We start from the raw sequence: 17,386 nt of genomic DNA, 5'->3' as shown, positions 1-17,386 counted from the left end.
TTGTGCTAGGCACTGAGTAAGCCATGTCAGTCTGAACTCAGTGTTTCTCTTTAGCTCTGAAGTTATTTTTGTCATGTGTCTTTACGAGTTTCCTCCCTCCAGTTTTTCTTTTTCGTATCTGTAACATAGTAAGATGTTGCTCTTCCCAATCGACTCATATCTTGGCTCATATTTCTTAGATTTCGTGTCACCTATTTTATTGAGATATATTTACATACAGTAGAGTGCACAAGCCTTAGGTCTAGAGCTTGGTTTTTTTTCATATGTACTCACGTAACTGCTCACCAGACAAAATACAAGAACATTTCCAGCACTCCTGAGGCCTTCTGCCTGCCTCCATCCTGGTCAGTACCTTCCCCAAAGGTAACCACTCTTCTGACCCTATCACCATAGAAAAGCTTTGCTGTTTTAGAACTTCATATAATTACACACTGTGTACTTTTACATGCTGCGTACTCTTTCATGCCTGGTTCCTTCCAGTCGGCATTCTGGTTTTGGAATCCTACTACGTCGCTGCATGTGTCAGGAGTCTGTCCTTTTCTGTTGCTGCGTTGTATTCCATGTTGTGATTTTTATCACAGTTTGTCCTATCCAAGTTACTGGATACTGTTGAAGGTCGTTTGCGTTGCTTCCAGTTTGAGGCTCTTAGGAATAATGCTACTACGAATATTCTTAGACATGTCTTTTGGTGGCCATGAGTACTTACACTGTTGGGTGTATGCATTGGAGTAGAACTGCTGGTTCACAGGGTAGGCACATGTTCGGCTTTAGCTCTAGTACAGACTGCCACAAAGCATTCCAAAGTGCTCGTACCAGTGAACACTCTACAAGCAGTGTCTGAGAGTTTGAAGCACTCTGCATGTTTGCCAGCACTGGGTGTTGTCCTTTCCCGTATTTCTTCTGTTCTACATTTTAAAGTTTCTCTCAAGTTGGTTTTTCAGTGCTTTCACTGCATTTTTAATTTTGAAATCATAGTTTTGATTTCCAAGTGATCATACACGTTCTGTTGTAGCTTTTTCACAGCAATCCGTTCTTATTTTATGTATTCAATACCTTCTCAAATCTTCCTGGGGGTATTAATAAAGTTATTTTTGTTTATCCTCTGAACATTCTTCTTTTCTGTCTCTTAATCATCTCCTTCCTCCAGGGCCAGCCCTGCTTTGATTTGTTTTTCTTGATATTTCTCTGTCATCTTGTACACCATCCTCACATGTTTGGCCTTTCTCTGTTTGACCTGATTGCACTTAGGAATGAAGCTGACTGGCAGTTGTGTGTGTGTGTGTGTGTGTGTGTGTGTGTGTGTGTGTGTGTGTGTTGGGAGGCGCTTTGGTTTGCAGGCTTTGTTTTAGGGCAGAGAGGCAGTGTGCTGATAGTCTTGTTGGTGGCCCTTCAAAATGTCATCATACGGAGAGTTTGGGGTTTTTGTCAGGTTTGTTTTGGTGCTTTCAAGGCCCATTCCAGCTTTCCTAGTCCTCTGCAGACAACTTATATGATTCATTGAGAGAAGAATCCTTATTGATTTTTGTTTTATTCTTGGGTTAAACACTGGCTTTTGGGCTTTCTAGGGGAGACTAATATCCATATGGAAACCTTCAACTAATGTGTCATGTGTAAGCCCCATTTCCTGCTCCTGCTTCTGTCATACATACCTGCTGTCTCTGAGTTGGGAGACTGTTCAGGGTAAGTTTGTTCACTCTTGAGCTGAAGTGCCTTTGTAGGTATTCTAGGCTGTGGCTTCGTCAGTTTCCACTATGGCAACTTCCAGAAATGTGGTGGAATTCTTAAGCCGTTGCAGGGTCTACTCCTATTTTTTTTAAACTTTTGTATTGAGATAAAATTCACATGAAATTAACCATTTTAAAGTCACCAATTTGATGGGATTTCGTGCATTCACGATGTTGTACCATCACTACATCTATCTAGTTCCAAAACATTTTCATCATCCCCAAAGGAAACTCTGTACACCTTAAGCAGTTGCGCCCCATCTCCTCTCCCTCAAACCCTGGTGACCAACGATCTGTGTTCTGTTTGTGCAGATTTACCTGTTATGAATATTTCATATAAGTGAAGTCATCCAGTATGTGACCTTTTGTGTCTGGCTTCTTTCAGTTAGCATGATGCATTCAGGAGTCATCCGTGTTGTAGCATGCACGAGTACTTCATTCCTTTCTTATGGTTGAGTAATATTCCCTTGTGGGTAGACCACAGTTTGTCTAGTCATTCATCTGTTGGCAGACACTTTGGCTAGGTCCACTTTTGGCCATTGTGAGTAGGGCTGCTGTGAACATTCATGTGCACACATTGGTTTGAGTATCTCTTCAAATATTCTGGATTTTCAAATACCCAGTACCTAAGACTGGAACTGCTGAGTTGGATGGCCATTCAATGTTTAACTTCTTGAGAGACTGTGCAGCTGTTTTCTGCAGCAGCTGAATCACTTTACGTTCCTCCCAGCAATGCCGAAGGCTTCCAATTTCTCTACATCCTCACCGAGTCTTGCCATTCTTAATTTTTTTGATAACAGCCATCCTAGTGGGTGTGAAGTGCTACTTCACTGTGGCTTTGATTTGCATTTGCCTAGTAACTAATGAATTTGCGTATGTTCTCTCATTCTTTTTTGCTCTCAGGTTATATTGTTTCTGTTTCTTTATGATTACTTGAAAGGAAGAGATTGGTGAATGTAGACATGTGCCACCTAACCCAGGCCTTCTTGCTCCAGTTGCTGAGAGGGCACCCCCTTCAGGGCTGTCCACCCCTTTAGGACTTGCCTCAGTCTCAGAAAGCCACTGTGCCCAAGATCAGACCCCTCCTAGGGTAGCCACATTCAGTGGCTTATCAAGGTGATGTATAAATATCTGGCCGTGCCGGCCTAATGTGAGAGAAGACCGAAGGGCTATTCTAGCTCTAGACTGCCATGTGGGGTTAGCCAAGGCCTGGATTACAGATCTGCTGCTCCTTCTGTCCACTCTTGTCCCCTTCCCCTCCTTTCCACGAGTAGTTTCCCCAAAGGCACTCCTTACTAAGCATCTTGCACACTTAACTCTGTTTTAGAGTTGGGTTTCTGAGGAACCCAAACCATAAGGAAAGAACTGCATGTGTCTGGTTCATTAACTTGAACTGGAATTGGAACCAATCGTAGTTTCTTTAATATTCCAGGAAGTTATTTAATATTTGCTCGTATATATTTTACATAGAAGATTAAGACTGTGTGCTTTGGGTGCTCTTATTAAATCTCTGTAGGCACTGAGCTACAAAGTGCTGCCAGTCTTGAGATGTCGGAGGCCTGATTTTGTGATGCTCTCAGCTAAATATTTTAGCTTTTAGTGCAGTTAGTGTACTCTCTTAAAAACTGCTCAGTGAATCGGAGCTACTGTGTGAATGCAGCTGGTACTTAGGAGGGCTTTCACACTCTGGGCTGCCAGGGTGTTTAAGCGCTTTGAAGAAACGTCAGCTTTGAACTTTCGGTGCTGGTGAACATTCAAGTCTAGGGGGTCTGCAGCAGTCCGGGCTGCCTTGTGTTCATGAAATTGTACTCTTTGCCCAACAAAGCCCAGCTTCCGCTTTCACCTTTACTTCTTCTGCATCATCTCCCTCTACTGCATTTCATCTTTCAAGCCTCTTCGTTGCCCTGCAAGTTCAGTCTCCACTGTGTCTGTACCTCCTAGTCTTTGTGGGAGCATTGAAGACACCCCCGTTTTCCTCAGTCTTTTCTTTGGTTATGGCCATAGTGAGATTGAGGACAGGGAGGCCATCTTTTCTGTCCAGAATTGCGTAGCCACCACATACGCTGGCAGAGCTGGTGGATTGGTCTTTATGGGCGTGGTTTCTGTGGAACAATTCAAGTCCGCTTTCAGGGACTGTGTTATGGCATCAACGCCTTCATAACCCTAAGAAGCCACTTCTGCATCTGCTTGAGTCTTGTGGGTCACCCTTGCAAGGGATCTGCCCTTGGGGTGGGTCAAATGTCTACTCGTGTGAGGAGTGAAGAATGTTGCCTTCGGTTTCTACTGCTGCACAATAAGTCACCACAAATTTAGCGGATTATAGCAACAAACATTTACTAGTCCCCAGTTTCTACAGGCCAGGAGTCCAGGCATGGCTTAGCTGGATCCTCCTCCCAGGCTCTCACAAGGCTGCCCATCGAGAGTCAACCAGGCTGCATTCCCTTCTGGAGTTTGGGGTCCTCTGTCAAGCTCATGTGGTTGCCGGCCAAGTCCACTTCCTTGTGGTTCTGGGACCGAGTTCTTGGCTTCTTACTGGCTGTTGGCCAGAGTCCATCCTCAGGTCCTAAAGGTTGCCCACAGTTCCCTGCCATGTGGCTCTTTCTAGGGGCAGTTACAATATGGCTTTTGCAAGACTAGCAGGAGGCTCTGTGAGTGTCAGCAAGATGGACTCGTCTTTACGAAGTTACAGGCGTGACATCCCTTGTCCCCTCACCATATTCTGCTGGCTAGAAGCAAGGTTCCACCCACACCCAAAGGGAGGGGACTACACGAGGGCTCCACTCATTGACTGGTCACCTTAGAGCGTGTCCCCCACAGCTGTTGATGTGTGGCAGCTGTTCACCTTCATTCAAGTCTCAGCTCTCCAGGAGAGATGCAGACGAACTGGGCACTCCAGTGCAGCTGTGGCCCTGCGCCTGGTCTCTCGTACCTTGTGGGAGGCCTGGCTGTCTCTCCAGACAGGCTCTCTGGCTGCCCCTGCTTGGTGTACTCCAACACCTGGGCGACCTGTCAGAGGGGACCTGCATCGATTTTGAGTCCCGCCTTCACAACTGATTGTTCCCTCGGGAGAAACTCTTTGGAGAATTTGACACCTCGCAAGTCCATCTGGGGGTTTGGAGGTTGGGTTAAGCTGCCGCCCCTCCCGCCCCACAGGTCTTGCACTCCTAGGGGCCGGGAACAGTCAAGGAGCAGTCTGCCTCCTTATTCCTCACAGGCCCCTGCCCCTGGGGCTGGCCTGGCCTGGATGGTGCTCAGGAAGTGGGTGCATCTTGAAAGGAGTCCACAAGAGGATGCAGACACCTGCAGAGGCAGGGACTCCGTGCCACTTGGGCCTCCTTCCCTTCTTTAGTCAACCCTGGAATTTACCGAAATACTTTCTACTAGTGGCTTTATAATCAGGTCCTCATATCAGCTCATAGGAGGCCCCTACCGCTAGGAGAAAACACTACAGATGCCAAGGATAAAGGAAATAAGGGTGAGAGCAATTTTCTAAAAATATACTGGGCTCAGAGTTTCCTGAAACATCAAGGCCATACTTTCGGGAGGGAGAGGGTCAGACCCTGAGCAGCCAGCAATATAAGAAAGGGGTCAGGAGGCCAGTTGACAGCAGAGGCTCCACCTGAATCCCGGCAGCTTGGGCCCTTGGCTAGGGCTGGCCCATCCTGAGGGACTCAGTATCCTCTGGCCTGGGAGTCCAGGCAGAGCCTGGCCCTTCCCAGGAGGAGGCCAGCCAGGCTCCAGTGTGAACAGCCACCTGTGCTGGGGCCTGAGGAAACAGCAAAGCAGGTGGGGCAGCAATGGCACAGGCCACATGCCATGACCCTGCTCTGGCTGTCTCCCGAGCAGGCATTCCTCATGGAGAGCCACCCCGCTCCTCCACTTCCTGGCTGTGTGTCCTGGGTCAAGTGATTCCAGCCTCTCTGAGTTTTAATTTCTGAATCTGTAAACTGGGAATGGTCGTAGCATTTACCTCATGGTGCTGTTCCGAGGAGAAAAGTAGCCTGTTGACGGGGCTCCAGGGGACGGACCCCTGCTAACAATACTAATACTTAATGGATTCCTGCCTCCAAAAAGAACATCTCCAGTCTGCCTGGTACTGTGTGAGGTCATTTCATTGGGAGGTGGGGGATGAATCAGAGACTGGGGGAGAGAGAGGGAGGACTGTGGTGTCCTTCCCAGCCTTCAGCCCCAGGCAGACAGTCAATGAAAGATTCTGGTCATGGAAGGAGTCATGATCCTCACTCCTTCCTGTCTCCTGCCCCCCGACCCCCCAACCTCTGGGACAGCCTCCCACATTGTCAGGCATGCTCTCCACGATGGCTGTCGCCTCTGCCTGGAGCACCTTCTTGCAGATATCCACGTGGCTCGCTTCCACCCCTCCTTTAAGGTTTGTTCAGGTATCACCGGTGAGGCTTTGCCTGGCCACCCTGTAGGGATCATGCGATTCTCCCCAGCCCGCCCTATTTGTCTTCTGAGTGTGCAAGCCCAGTGCCGTTCTATGTTCATTTGGTTATTTAGTGTCTGCAAGCGCCATCAGGGCAGGGCAGGGTCTTAGAACTCTGAGCCGCCAACGGGGCTTGGCGTACACATCTGTGGGACTTAGATTATTTGTTGAACGAATGCATAGAAAAGGCATCCTTTAAGATGGAGGACGGCGGGTTCTCAAAAGGGCCTCACTGAAGGGGAATGGCATTTGGTCTGGTCTGCGAGGAAAAGTGTGACTTTTATAGAGAGATGAGGAGGGGAAGGGTTTCCAGGTGAAAGGCATGACGCAAACAAATGCAGAGGGGCGGGGAATTGCTGCTTAAGGACAGTGGTCGTATCTCAAATCTTCGGAAACAATCTGGAAAGACTCCTGCAGCAGCTCCCCAGCAAGGGAGGCGGCACCGGGCCGGGGGGTTCGGCGAGGAGGGCGGCCGATCCCGCGCGAGGGCCTCGTTCGCCATCAGGCCCCGCCCTCGGGGGGCGTGGCGTGGCTGTGGCGGACGGGGCGCGCAGGCGCCCTCGCGTTCGGGCCGGCGCCCCCGGGCCTGTGGGGCCGGCGGCTGGCTCCGTCCGGCCGCTGCGCGCTTTCTCCTCGGGTTACCGACGCGGAGCCGGGGACCCGGCCCTCCCGCCGCAGACTGTCAGCAGCCGTCCCGCAGCGGCCGCGCAGGGGCAGAGAGAATGCCAACCGGCCGGGGCCTACTGTGGCTTGGCCTGGTCCTGGGCTCCGTCTGCGCCATCCTGGGGACCAGAGCGCCTGGCAGCTCGGCCACAGGTGCTGCCCTCGCCCAGATCTCGGGCTTCCCTCCCTTCTCCCCTGCCTTCCCCCACCCTGCCTTCCCTCCCTCCCTCCATTCCTCACTGCTTCTTCCCCCCGCCCCCCGCCCGCCCTCATCATTTCTTCCTTTGACCCATCTTTCCCTCCGTCCCTAATGCTTTCCCTCTGTCCTTCCCTCCCTCCCACCGCCCTTGCCTTCTCGTTCTCCTTTCGTGTCGTCCCCCTCTCCCTCTCTCATCCAGGCTTGAGGCCACGGCCAAAGCCCAACCCTGTCGCCCAGGACCGGGGCTTTCTCTTTGCACCCCCTCGCATCCTCTGTGAGGCACGGCCTTGAGTCGCCCCCTCCCTGGCTCTGCTGGCTGGGCCGCTGTTAAGGTGCAGGGGCCAGCGCTGGGCCTCTGCGTGCCCTGGCAAGGGCATACTGCGGGCGGGTGGTTTTGAGTGGGGTTCGATGTCAGTGCAGGTGGTCTCACTGAAGCCTCTCTCCTCGCCGGGCAGACGCTCTGAATGTCCTTCTAATCATCGTGGATGACCTGCGCCCCTCCCTCGGCTGTTATGGGGACACGCTTATAAGGACCCCAAACATCGACCAACTGGCATCTCACAGCCTCCTCTTCCAGAATGCGTTTGCCCAGGTATGTCTGGGGACTTCTAGGTGTGGATGTGTGCCTTGTGCATTGAGGGGTAGGGGCTCCCTTCAGCTGTTGGTAGATGACAGATTGTGCCAGGCATCTCCTTATTAGAGGGAGGCCTAATCTGGAAAGTGGCCGTTGAGAAAATCCACTTGTCCGCTGGCAAGGAAGCTTGTGCGTTCAAGGGCGCCCTTCCTCCTTGGACGGAGGGTAAGTCCTGGCCCCGGTGTGCTCAGGATGCCCTGCCTAGCTTTTTCCCTAGAGAGAGGATGGTCTAATGCTGACTGACATGGTGGTACTCCTCCCTGAGCCCCCTCCTGGGGCTGCCCCCGGGAGCCTTGGTTGTTCTGTGTACCTGTGAGACGCCATCACACACGAGGACACAGTCAACTGCTGGCTCGAGGGCCTGAGTACTTCCCTCCCTCTCTCCAGACAGACTCATTTCTAGCATCTGGGTGAGGCCCCGGTCCCACTGGTTGGCTTTGAGATCTGCGTGACTCAGCTGCCAGGCTGTTTGCTGAGGGCTCTGGAGGTTGCCTGGTTACCTTTTGGCTCCCAGACTCTCTTGTCCTCTGAGGAGGTCTCCCTGTGCTTGTGCTTCCCCACAGCAAGCAGTGTGTGCCCCAAGCCGCGTGTCCTTCCTCACCGGGAGGAGACCAGACACCACCCGCCTGTATGACTTCAACTCCTACTGGAGAGTGCATGCTGGAAACTTCTCCACCCTCCCCCAGTACTTCAAGGAGAATGGCTACGTGACCATGTCGGTTGGAAAAGTCTTTCACCCTGGTACTGCTTCCTCTCCAAAGTCTGGTTCTCTCCTGTTTTGTGTCTGAGTACTGGGCTCCCCTCCTGGGGCTGGGGCTGTCCTTGCAGAGGCCTTTTGAGGCTGGGGGGACATCTCTTCAGTCACTGTTGAGTTTGCACAAAATGTTACTTCTCAACTTGGCTACATGTCCTCACCAAAAGTGAAGAAGGGTAGCAGGATTCTTTCTTCCTTTGGGAAACTAGTCGTGGTGCTGTTTGGTTCCCTCTGCTCCAGTGGAAGGCAGGGCACTAGCTGGGCAGGTGGCAGTGTTGGGAGTGAGTCCAGCCCTGCTCCTGACCCTCTGTACCCCGGGAGGTGGGGGGGTGTCCCTGTCAGTCACCTGAGACCGGGGCACCTGTGCTGACGTGCCTAATGAAGAGGCCGTGATTTGCTGGGGGCTGTTGCCACCCTGTGAATCAGGTCAAAGAGGCGTGCAAGCTGGTGCCAGGGGCCACCAGTGTTGACCTTCAACACTGCCTGTTAAACTGGCTCTCTGTAATGCCAAAATGAGAATGCCAAAGCACCAGACCAGCTTTAAAACTTTTGTCTCTCTCTTTTTTTTTAACTTATTCAAATAATGCACGTTTATTGGAACAAAAGTTGGGGGAGGGAGGAAACGGAAAGGATGTATTAGCTGTAATCGCACCATGCTGAGGAGAGCAGTATTTTGATGACCCCTTGTTCCGGATACAATATTTTCCAGATTTGAGGTTTTCCTATATGTATGATTTTAAATTGAATGTTTTAAACACAGGCATTTCCCATGTAGTTACTTTTCATGCAAAGTCAGTTTTAATGACAACATAGTAGTCTAACACACGGATGCACTGTCCTTGAGTCCAAGATGCTCTCAGGTGTTCAGGAGTGTGGAAGCGTGTTGAAAACCTGAGCTCTCTGGATGGTGGAGAGAGAGAAGAGAAATCTGAGAGGGAGCACCGGGCATGGTAGGACTGGAGGGAAAGAAGGGGGCGGTGGGTGGAGGGCTCCTCACCACAGTACGTGTGGTGGGAAGAGCAGAGGAGGCAGACAGCCCTGGGGTCGTATCCTGGCGCTGTCCCTGAATCGGTGCCACCCTGAGCAAGCTACTTGGCCCCTGGCAGCCTCTATTTCCTCCTCAGGAACTGATGATGATGATGAGAAAAATGCACCTCCCTTGCTGTTGAGGAGAGGGTTAAAGGTGGTCAGCACAGCAGCTGGCTTGTGCCTGGGCTCAGTCAGTGGTGGCTGCTGCTGTCCTCAAACAGGTCCTTCTCTGACAGGACAAGGTCTTGAGAGCAAAGACCTGGCTGACAGTTGCGTTTGCATTAAGGACTGAGGGCAAAGCTTTTGTTCTCTGGCTAAGACCCAGCACGTAGCGCCTGATCTAATCAAATTATCAGGGGGAAGGAAGGCCAAGCAACCCAACTCAGGTTCACCTTCAAAACTGGGCCCTACCAGCCCAGCCGAACATTACCCTCAACCTGGGCTGGCCAGCTGGGTTCCAGAAGGAGGCCGCGAAGCCTGCCGGCATAATGGGTGAACCAAGGGAGAGCTACTGAAAACATTCACGTCACAGCCCCTAGCATAAGCAGTACCGTCCATAGACAGCTCGGGTTTTCAACATGCTTTCACACTCCTGAACTACCTGGATTGGGATGCTCCCCTGGGAGGTAACCAAGGCAGCTGCAGCTCCAGCCTCCCGGAGAAAATCTGAGGCTCTGAGAGGGTGAATGATTTGCTCAAGGTCCACTGTACGGCTAAGCAGCAGCAGAGCTGGGACTGGAGCCCAGGGGCCCAGATTCCTGGTGCCACTGCCCGTCAGCTGTTCCCTCTGCCTGCAGGGATGTCCATCCTGGTGGTAACGTGTGACAGGGAACACCTGAGGGCAACCTGGACTAGGGTCCGGCACACACAGCCCTGATGTGTCACTGTGCTGGTGACGCTCTTTCTCCCGTGGTTCGGCCTATGCTTCCCTCTCTGCCCCTCCTGGCTCATCCCCACAGGCAGCACTTCCCTTCACGTCCCTCACAAGCCTCCCCCAGCCCTGGAAGCGCTGCTGCCAACCCTCTCGGGACCACCTCATGCCTGTGTCTGCCCCCCATGCCCCACTCACACAGCACCCTCTGCTACTGCCTAGACAGGTGGCAGTCCTTCCTCAGAGTCCCATGTCATTTTCTCTTCCCCAGTAGTTGGTAAATGAGGGCTGGGGTTCTGCTTCATGAGGGAACAAGCACTGAACCTGGAGGCCTGAGGCACGGGGTTGAGTCCCAGCTCACTCATCTAATAATCTGGTTGGCATTGTGCAAGGCACTGACCTTCTCTGAGCCTCCCCGCCCCACCCAGCCCGTGGGGGCGCTGCTGCCTCTGCCGTCTCCTTCCCAGGGCAGGTGAGGGGTTCCAGCAAGAGCTCTGCAGGGCTGCATTGCACTCACAGGCTGGCTGATCTCCCCCTTTTGGGTTCCTTCCTCAAAGTCTAGCACCTGCGGTCAGGGCTTCGGGGATGGGAGGTCAGATGCTCAGTCCTGAAGTAAGAGACCTGGAGAGTTGGCTGTAGTGGGGACTTCCAACTGGCCTAAGCTCCTGACTTTGTCAATGAGGAATCTGAGGCCAAGGAGAGGAGGTGACGCTTCCCCAGTTCACGAGAGTGTTAATTTTGGGTGGGGAGGGCATGAAGGAACCCTTGTGTTTTATTTAATGATTTTCTTTATTTTCCCCTCAAGGAGTATCTTCCAATCATAGTGATGATTCTCCATACAGCTGGTCTGTTCCGCCTTATCATCCCTCCTCTGAAAAGTATGAAAACACCAAGGTGAGGATGCGAATGGGGTCCTCCGCCTGCTCTGCGGAGGAGCCGCATTTCCCATCCAGCAAACCCAGGCTGACTGTTGTGTGTACTGCCTGTGCTTTCACGCTGGCTGTACAGTGAGGTTTGTGGGTTTTGTTTGTGATGAGAACTTGACGGAAACAAGTGTTAGGATCTTTAGCATTAGGTGCAGTGGGAGAGGTGGCTTCATTTTCGAAGCTGGTGGGTATGCCTTGTTCTAGACCCTCATGCTCTGTAGTGTGTTAGACGTAGTTAATGGTTCCTTGGTGCTCACCCTGGATGAGGCCCTGTGCTGAGGGTTATAGGAGATGCCAACACCTAGAAGGGGGAAGAGAGACCCATGCTTCCAGAGCCTCAGCCCAGAGTGGGAGAAAGGCACAGTTTCCATCTGTCAGTCTGTCTTGTCTTGGGCCTAATGATATGTCTAGCTACTGAGACCTTTGATTGTGGTTTTAAAATTTTAGAGCATCAGGAAAAATAAGGGCTCTACAAAGCAACTTAATCTTGGTTCAGAGGAACCCTCAGTGTATCAGTCAAACTAAATTCCATGTTTCAGAGATTCAGAAAACCAGCAGGAGAACTGAGAAATGGCATCTTCTTTGGAGGTTTTAGAGATATCATGTGGAGAACGGTGCCGACTTGGGAAGGTGGAGAGAGGCACACTGAATTCATGACCACTTACCCTTTGTGAATGTCGTGAATGTTGAGGGCTCTGGCCTTTGGCTTGTGGCTTTAGTATTAACAGAATGAGATGGAAAGAGCCCATCTCAAGCCCTCCATTCCCTGAAGCCATCTTGCTGCTTTTTAGTGGGCTCGCTGGTAAATGCCAGGCCCCTGTTCCCATCCACCGCATCCATCTTCAAGGCCACCAAGTCCCCTGCTCAGTGCTGCACCTCATGGCATGTTCAGGGTGAGCAGGTGCTGGGCTGCCCTAGGCAGGGGAAGGACCAGAAGGCATGCCCGTGGAAGGATGCTCCTCCTCGAGATGGAGCAACAGCCACCGCTGCACCTGGGTTTTGTGAGGTAGAAATCATCAAAACCGGTTTGGCCTTGTGGCCAGCATGGCTGCCTTGGGAAGTAAAGCAGCAGGTTTCCTTCTGTGCATGGCATAGTTGAGGATCTGGAAATTCCATGGACTGTGATCTTATCGAGTTGACTGTGACCCTGTCACTTACAAGCATTATTAGTCTGCCTTTGAAATTAAAAACAGATTTTTCTCTTTTGTTTGAAGATTATTTTGAGATATAATTCACATACCATTAAAAAAAAAATCACCCATTAGAGTGTATAGTTCAATAATTTTTAGTATATTCACAGTTGTGCAAACATCACCAAATTTATTTTAAGACCATTTTCATTACCCCAGAATGTAACCTTGTGCCTGTTACCATTCGCTCCCCATTCCTCCTCACTCCAGGCCCTGCAGCTAGTAGTCTTTCTATCTCCCCAAATTTGCCTATTTGAGACATTTCATGTCAATGGACTCATACAATATATGACCCTTTGATGTCTGGCTTCTCTCAGTAAATGAGGTTCATTTGTGTTGTAGCATGTCACAACTTCATTACTTTTTTATAGCCAAATAGTGCCCCACTGGGTGGGTATAGCACATTTTATTTATCCATTCATCAGCTGATGGACATTTGGGTTGTTTCCACTTTTTGGCTCTTGTGCATAATGCTGCTATTCACATTCATGTACAGGTTTTTGTGTGAACTGAAGCTTTCATTTCTTTTGGGGAAAATTCCTTGGGCACGTGTTTGTGTGGCTTTAGGGTTTTATTTTTTTGTGATACTGTATCTCGGAATGGAATTGTTGGGTCATATAATAACCCCGTGTTTCACTGTTGTGTGAGGACCAGCCAGAGGGTTTGCCAAAGCAGCTGTGCCACTCTATATTCCCACCAGCAGCACTGAGGATTCCAATTTCTCCACATCCTTGTCGGTGCTTACTTTCCATTTTTAAGGATCGTAGCTATCCTACAGGGTATAAAGTGGTAGCTCATTGTGGTTTTGATTTGCTTTTCCATGATGACAAATGACATTAAGTATCTCCTCATGTATTTGTTGGCTATTTGGATACCTCCTCTGGAGAAACGTCTACTCAAATCCTTTACCCACTTTTTAATTGGCTTACTCTTTTTGTTGTTGAGTTGGCGACAGATATTTTTTTGGCTCGTCAGTTGACTTGGGTTTCCTTTAATTAACTGTGATCTCATAAACCCTGGTGGATTCCGGGCTTCTGCCTGGGTGAGAAGCAGCACTTCTCTGCTTCAGCTCTACTTCCTGTGTGCCTGTGCAGTCTGAGTGGCTGATACTTAATGGGCTGGTAATAGGAATGTTAAAGCCGCTGTGCGTGTCACCTTCAACTTCTATGTCTCGCATCTGAACAGCTGACTTTGTGTGTTTTTGTTTTGAAAGACATGTAGGGGGCCCGATGGACAGCTCCATGCCAACCTGCTTTGCCCCGTGGATGTGGCAGAGGTGCCCGAGGGCACCTTGCCTGACAAGCAGAGCACCGAGGAAGCCATACGGTTGTTGGAAAAGATGAAAACGTCAGCGAGTCCTTTCTTCCTGGCCATTGGGTATCATAAGCCGCACATCCCCTTCAGATACCCCAAGGTGAAGAGCTGGCTTAGGGCTCGTCCATCCAACACAGCCATGACAGCTGTGTTAGTGGTGGGAGGAGGGATTTGTGTAGTGAAGGCGGCCACATCCTGCTGTCCCTGGTCACCGGAGATGCCTGATGGCGCTAGCGGACTCAGTGGTGTAAAGATGGGATTGAGAGATCAAGGCTAAGAAGTAGGCTCAGGACATGAAAGAATCTTGTTAGAAACGCTTGGCTCTCTACTTCCCTCTGCTGGAGAGTTTTATTTCCTTTCCTTGACCTGTTTTTGTGAGCAAATGTTGGGTTGGACGGTGAGGTCATCATAGGGAAGTGAGGCAGAGCTGGTGGCAGTAAGGGATGGTCCTCGGTACACAATTGCAGGAAATGTGGAGCCCTCTTCTGTGATAGTCTTTTCCCCAACCCTGTCAGGTGAGACCCCGTAAAGTCAGGGCACTGCTGTGCTTGTTGGACGCTCAAATCCTGTGCCTGCATATATATCGTTCAGAGCACATAGTCAGGTCCCTTTGAAAAATCTTCAGTTTTCCCCTGTCATGCTTTCCCTGGTCACGTGTAGCCCATTCTTTTGACATCACAAAGAATGCCTGTCATGTGAGATGAGGCTGGAGACTGGAAGATAAGCTCTTTGACGCAGGAGGCGCCTTGTTTGATTGGCCCAGGGGAATCTCACCTTCCTAACATGAGCTGTCAGCCTCCGGGACAGAGTGAGACTCACTTCTCCTGCCTCTTGTACAGAAGAGAGTCATCCTAGTGTGCCTGACTTGTCTCCTTTGGAAGGCTGGCTTACAAGGGGAGCCCTTGGCTGGCCTCTGGGAATCTGGATCTCGGGAGTGTTCCCACCATTTCCACAACTGCTGAGTGGCTCACTGTGCCTGGATTGCTTATGCAAACCCCTGCGTTCCCGCTGGGAGTCAGGGATTTGGGTGTGTGCAGGCAGAGGGTGCCTGGGTGACCAGCACCATTTAAAAGCCCTGGGTGCTGAGTCTCTAATGAGCTTCCCTTGGTGGTTGCTAATGTGTCTGCAGTATTGCCACAACTTGCTGCTGTAGGAAGTAAGCACATCCTGTGTGACTTCAATGGGAGGGGATGCAGGAAGCAGCTGCCTGGATCCCCCCAGGCTTTACCTCATTCACCTTTTCCTTTGCTGATGGTGTTTGGTATCTTCTCACTGTAAGCAGTACAGCTGTGGGGATGACTGTGCCGCATCCCGTGAGCTCTCCTGGTGAATTGCTGATCCTGAGAGTAGTTTTGGGAAGTGGCAGCACCTCTCTACACCTTCTCTAGTTGGAGGGGGAGGTGCGGACAGGCACAGGAGGGCGCCAGTTTGCATGAGGGAAGAGAGCTGTTGCTGCCCAGTGTGTAGGAAACAAGATTGCGTGATGTCATTACCATTGGTGTCTCATGGGAGTGGCCTCTCAGGTGGGGTGAGTTACCTGGGGAGTGTTAGTGAGGCACTGGGGGAATGCGTCACAGACTTAGAGTAAAGGCATTGTGAACACCAATAGAGTCCCAGCCCTGTGCCTTTGCCAAAAGAGTGACATCCTGGTGGCTTTGTGTGCTTTTTCCCCCAAGGAGTTTCAGAAGTTGTATCCTTTGGAAAGCATCCCGCTGGCTCCCGATCCCCAGATCCCTTCTGACCTCCCTCCTGTGGCCTACAACCCCTGGATGGACATCAGGCAGCGGGAGGATGTCCAGGCCTTAAACCTCAGTGTGCCCTATGGCCCGGTTCCTGTGGACTTTCAGGTACCAAGGATACACTTTGGGGAAATATTGGGCTCGAATGGCATGATGTCGTTGGTGACGCCACTACTCCCTTTGTCATGTCTCACTCAGAACCTTCTCCGTGCGAGGTATCTTGTGAAGTGCTGGGATGGGGGTGGTCGGGAGGAGTTTGGGACACGGGAAGTGCTGGTCAGGTAGAGTCTCCCAGTCATCTGTCTGCACTTGCAGAGATTTGGTGACTTTCCTAGATGTGGGCATAGGGGTGGGGAAGAGGCCTGGGTGACTGTCACTAACTCATGTGGGATGGTATCTACTCCAGGTGTCAGTCAGTCAGCTAGAGGGGGGGGAACACCTCCTGCGCAGCCCAGAATGCTGGGTTTGCTGGTACCTCTCTGTGGGAAAGCCTCATGGTGGCTTAGTGAGCAGGGCCTTGGTAGGTACACAGGGTGCTGGGGCTGTCCCTTTGCCGTGATGTGGGGGTGGAGCAGCCGCAGAGTCCAAATCTTCATGCTGACTCATCATCCACCCTCACCCTGGAGTACAGAAGACATATCGACCAACGCTATTTCCAGAATATTCCACACGCACCCCTGTCCTTCTGTTACCATGTCACTGCCAACAACATGGTCTGCAGTGGTAGGAAGAGGGCAGGATTTTCAGTGTGCTTCCCGGACCATCTGCACCAGAATACCTGCAAGGGCTTGTTAGCACAGAATGCTGGCTCCACTCAGACTTAGAGAATTGGAAGCTGGAGGTAGGGCCCCAGAACCTGTTTTTCTGAAAGCACAGCTGGTGGTTCTGAGGCATGCATGAAGTTTGAGAATCACCGCTATTGGGTAGAGTTTAAAACAAAACAGAACAGATGTCTCTGGCCATCCATACATACATGGCCTCTGGGTTTGGACGGGAGGAGTTTGGCTGGTGAGGGGTGTGCATCCCTAACATTGCTTTGGTTCCTGAGTTTTGGGTGGCAGTGGTAAGAACTGACAAAGCAGTGCCTTTATCAGGCTATCACTTCTGAGCTTCCCATTGCAGGGCTTCTGGGAGCCAGGTGGTGTGAACTGCAGCTCCGAGGCTGCCCCTGGATGCCTTGCAAATGAGGCCGCTTAAAATGACCCTTTGAAATGGAGTGTGTGCCACGAAGGGTGCTGCTCAGTGTCCCGTGTGTGTGATCCTTCTTGGTCCCAGTGGGAACCTAGAGAGGCATGTGCTCTCTCTAGTGCCAGGTGAGGAAGCGAAAGGCACAGAGGTGTGGTGACTTGCCTCACATCGCACAGGTAGTGCCGGGGCAGCCAGGACGCACACCCCGGGACATGCAGTGCTGAAGCCCTGTGGTTTGTTTGGTTCATCCTGAACGGTCTGGGTTTGAACTCCTGTTCTGTTCCATCCCTGCTGCACAGCCTCTGTCAAGTCATTCGACCACTGTGAGTGTCAGTTTCCTGATCCGTAAAATGGAAACAAGCTGCAGAAAGTCTTTCTGTGATGACATCTGCGTCAGAGGTTTCCAGTGGGGATGATAGCAAACTTGTGAGCGTGTTGAGGGTGGCATCAGCTACGTGGTGAGGGCTCCTTCAGGTTCTCTTGTCCCCTCCTCAGTCCCTGCCTGTCGGTGGTACAATTGCCTCGTCGGACACATGGAGTTGACAGTGTGGCCCAGAGGGCCTCCCTGCTGCTTGTGTGCTGGCTCCCTGTCCTACATTCGCCTTAAATTTGGACGCTGCTTACCATCCTCTTGCAGCTTTGCCTATTTGTGTCCAAGTCTCCTCCCACTCCACTCTTGAGCCTTTCAGTTCTGTGCCCTCTTCAGTCCCC

General features: G+C 51.3%; 1 protein-coding gene across 4 annotated transcripts in view; it reads left to right on the top strand.

The window, feature by feature from the left end:
- Positions 1 to 17,386, top strand: part of IDS (iduronate 2-sulfatase) — a 40,055-nt gene that overhangs the window by 9,986 nt on the left and 12,683 nt on the right. For 2 of the 4 annotated variants that reach the window (XM_073227990.1, XM_073227989.1), the window contains 5 exons: positions 7,486 to 7,622; positions 8,228 to 8,405; positions 11,124 to 11,212; positions 13,648 to 13,848; positions 15,425 to 15,595. In XM_073227990.1, the coding sequence (XP_073084091.1) occupies positions 8,378 to 8,405; positions 11,124 to 11,212; positions 13,648 to 13,848; positions 15,425 to 15,595 (489 nt within the window). In that variant the 5' untranslated portion in view covers positions 7,486 to 7,622; positions 8,228 to 8,377. Of the gene's footprint in view, positions 1 to 6,709; positions 6,985 to 7,485; positions 7,623 to 8,227; positions 8,406 to 11,123; positions 11,213 to 13,647; positions 13,849 to 15,424; positions 15,596 to 17,386 lie in introns of those variants that run through there. The other 2 variants (XM_017673917.3, XM_017673916.3) reach the window with 2 other exon arrangements.

This window comes from Manis javanica, chromosome X (assembly GCF_040802235.1).
Source record: "Manis javanica isolate MJ-LG chromosome X, MJ_LKY, whole genome shotgun sequence".
Classification (NCBI taxonomy): domain Eukaryota; kingdom Metazoa; phylum Chordata; class Mammalia; order Pholidota; family Manidae; genus Manis; species Manis javanica.
This window is presented reverse-complemented; position numbering and strand designations above follow the sequence as displayed.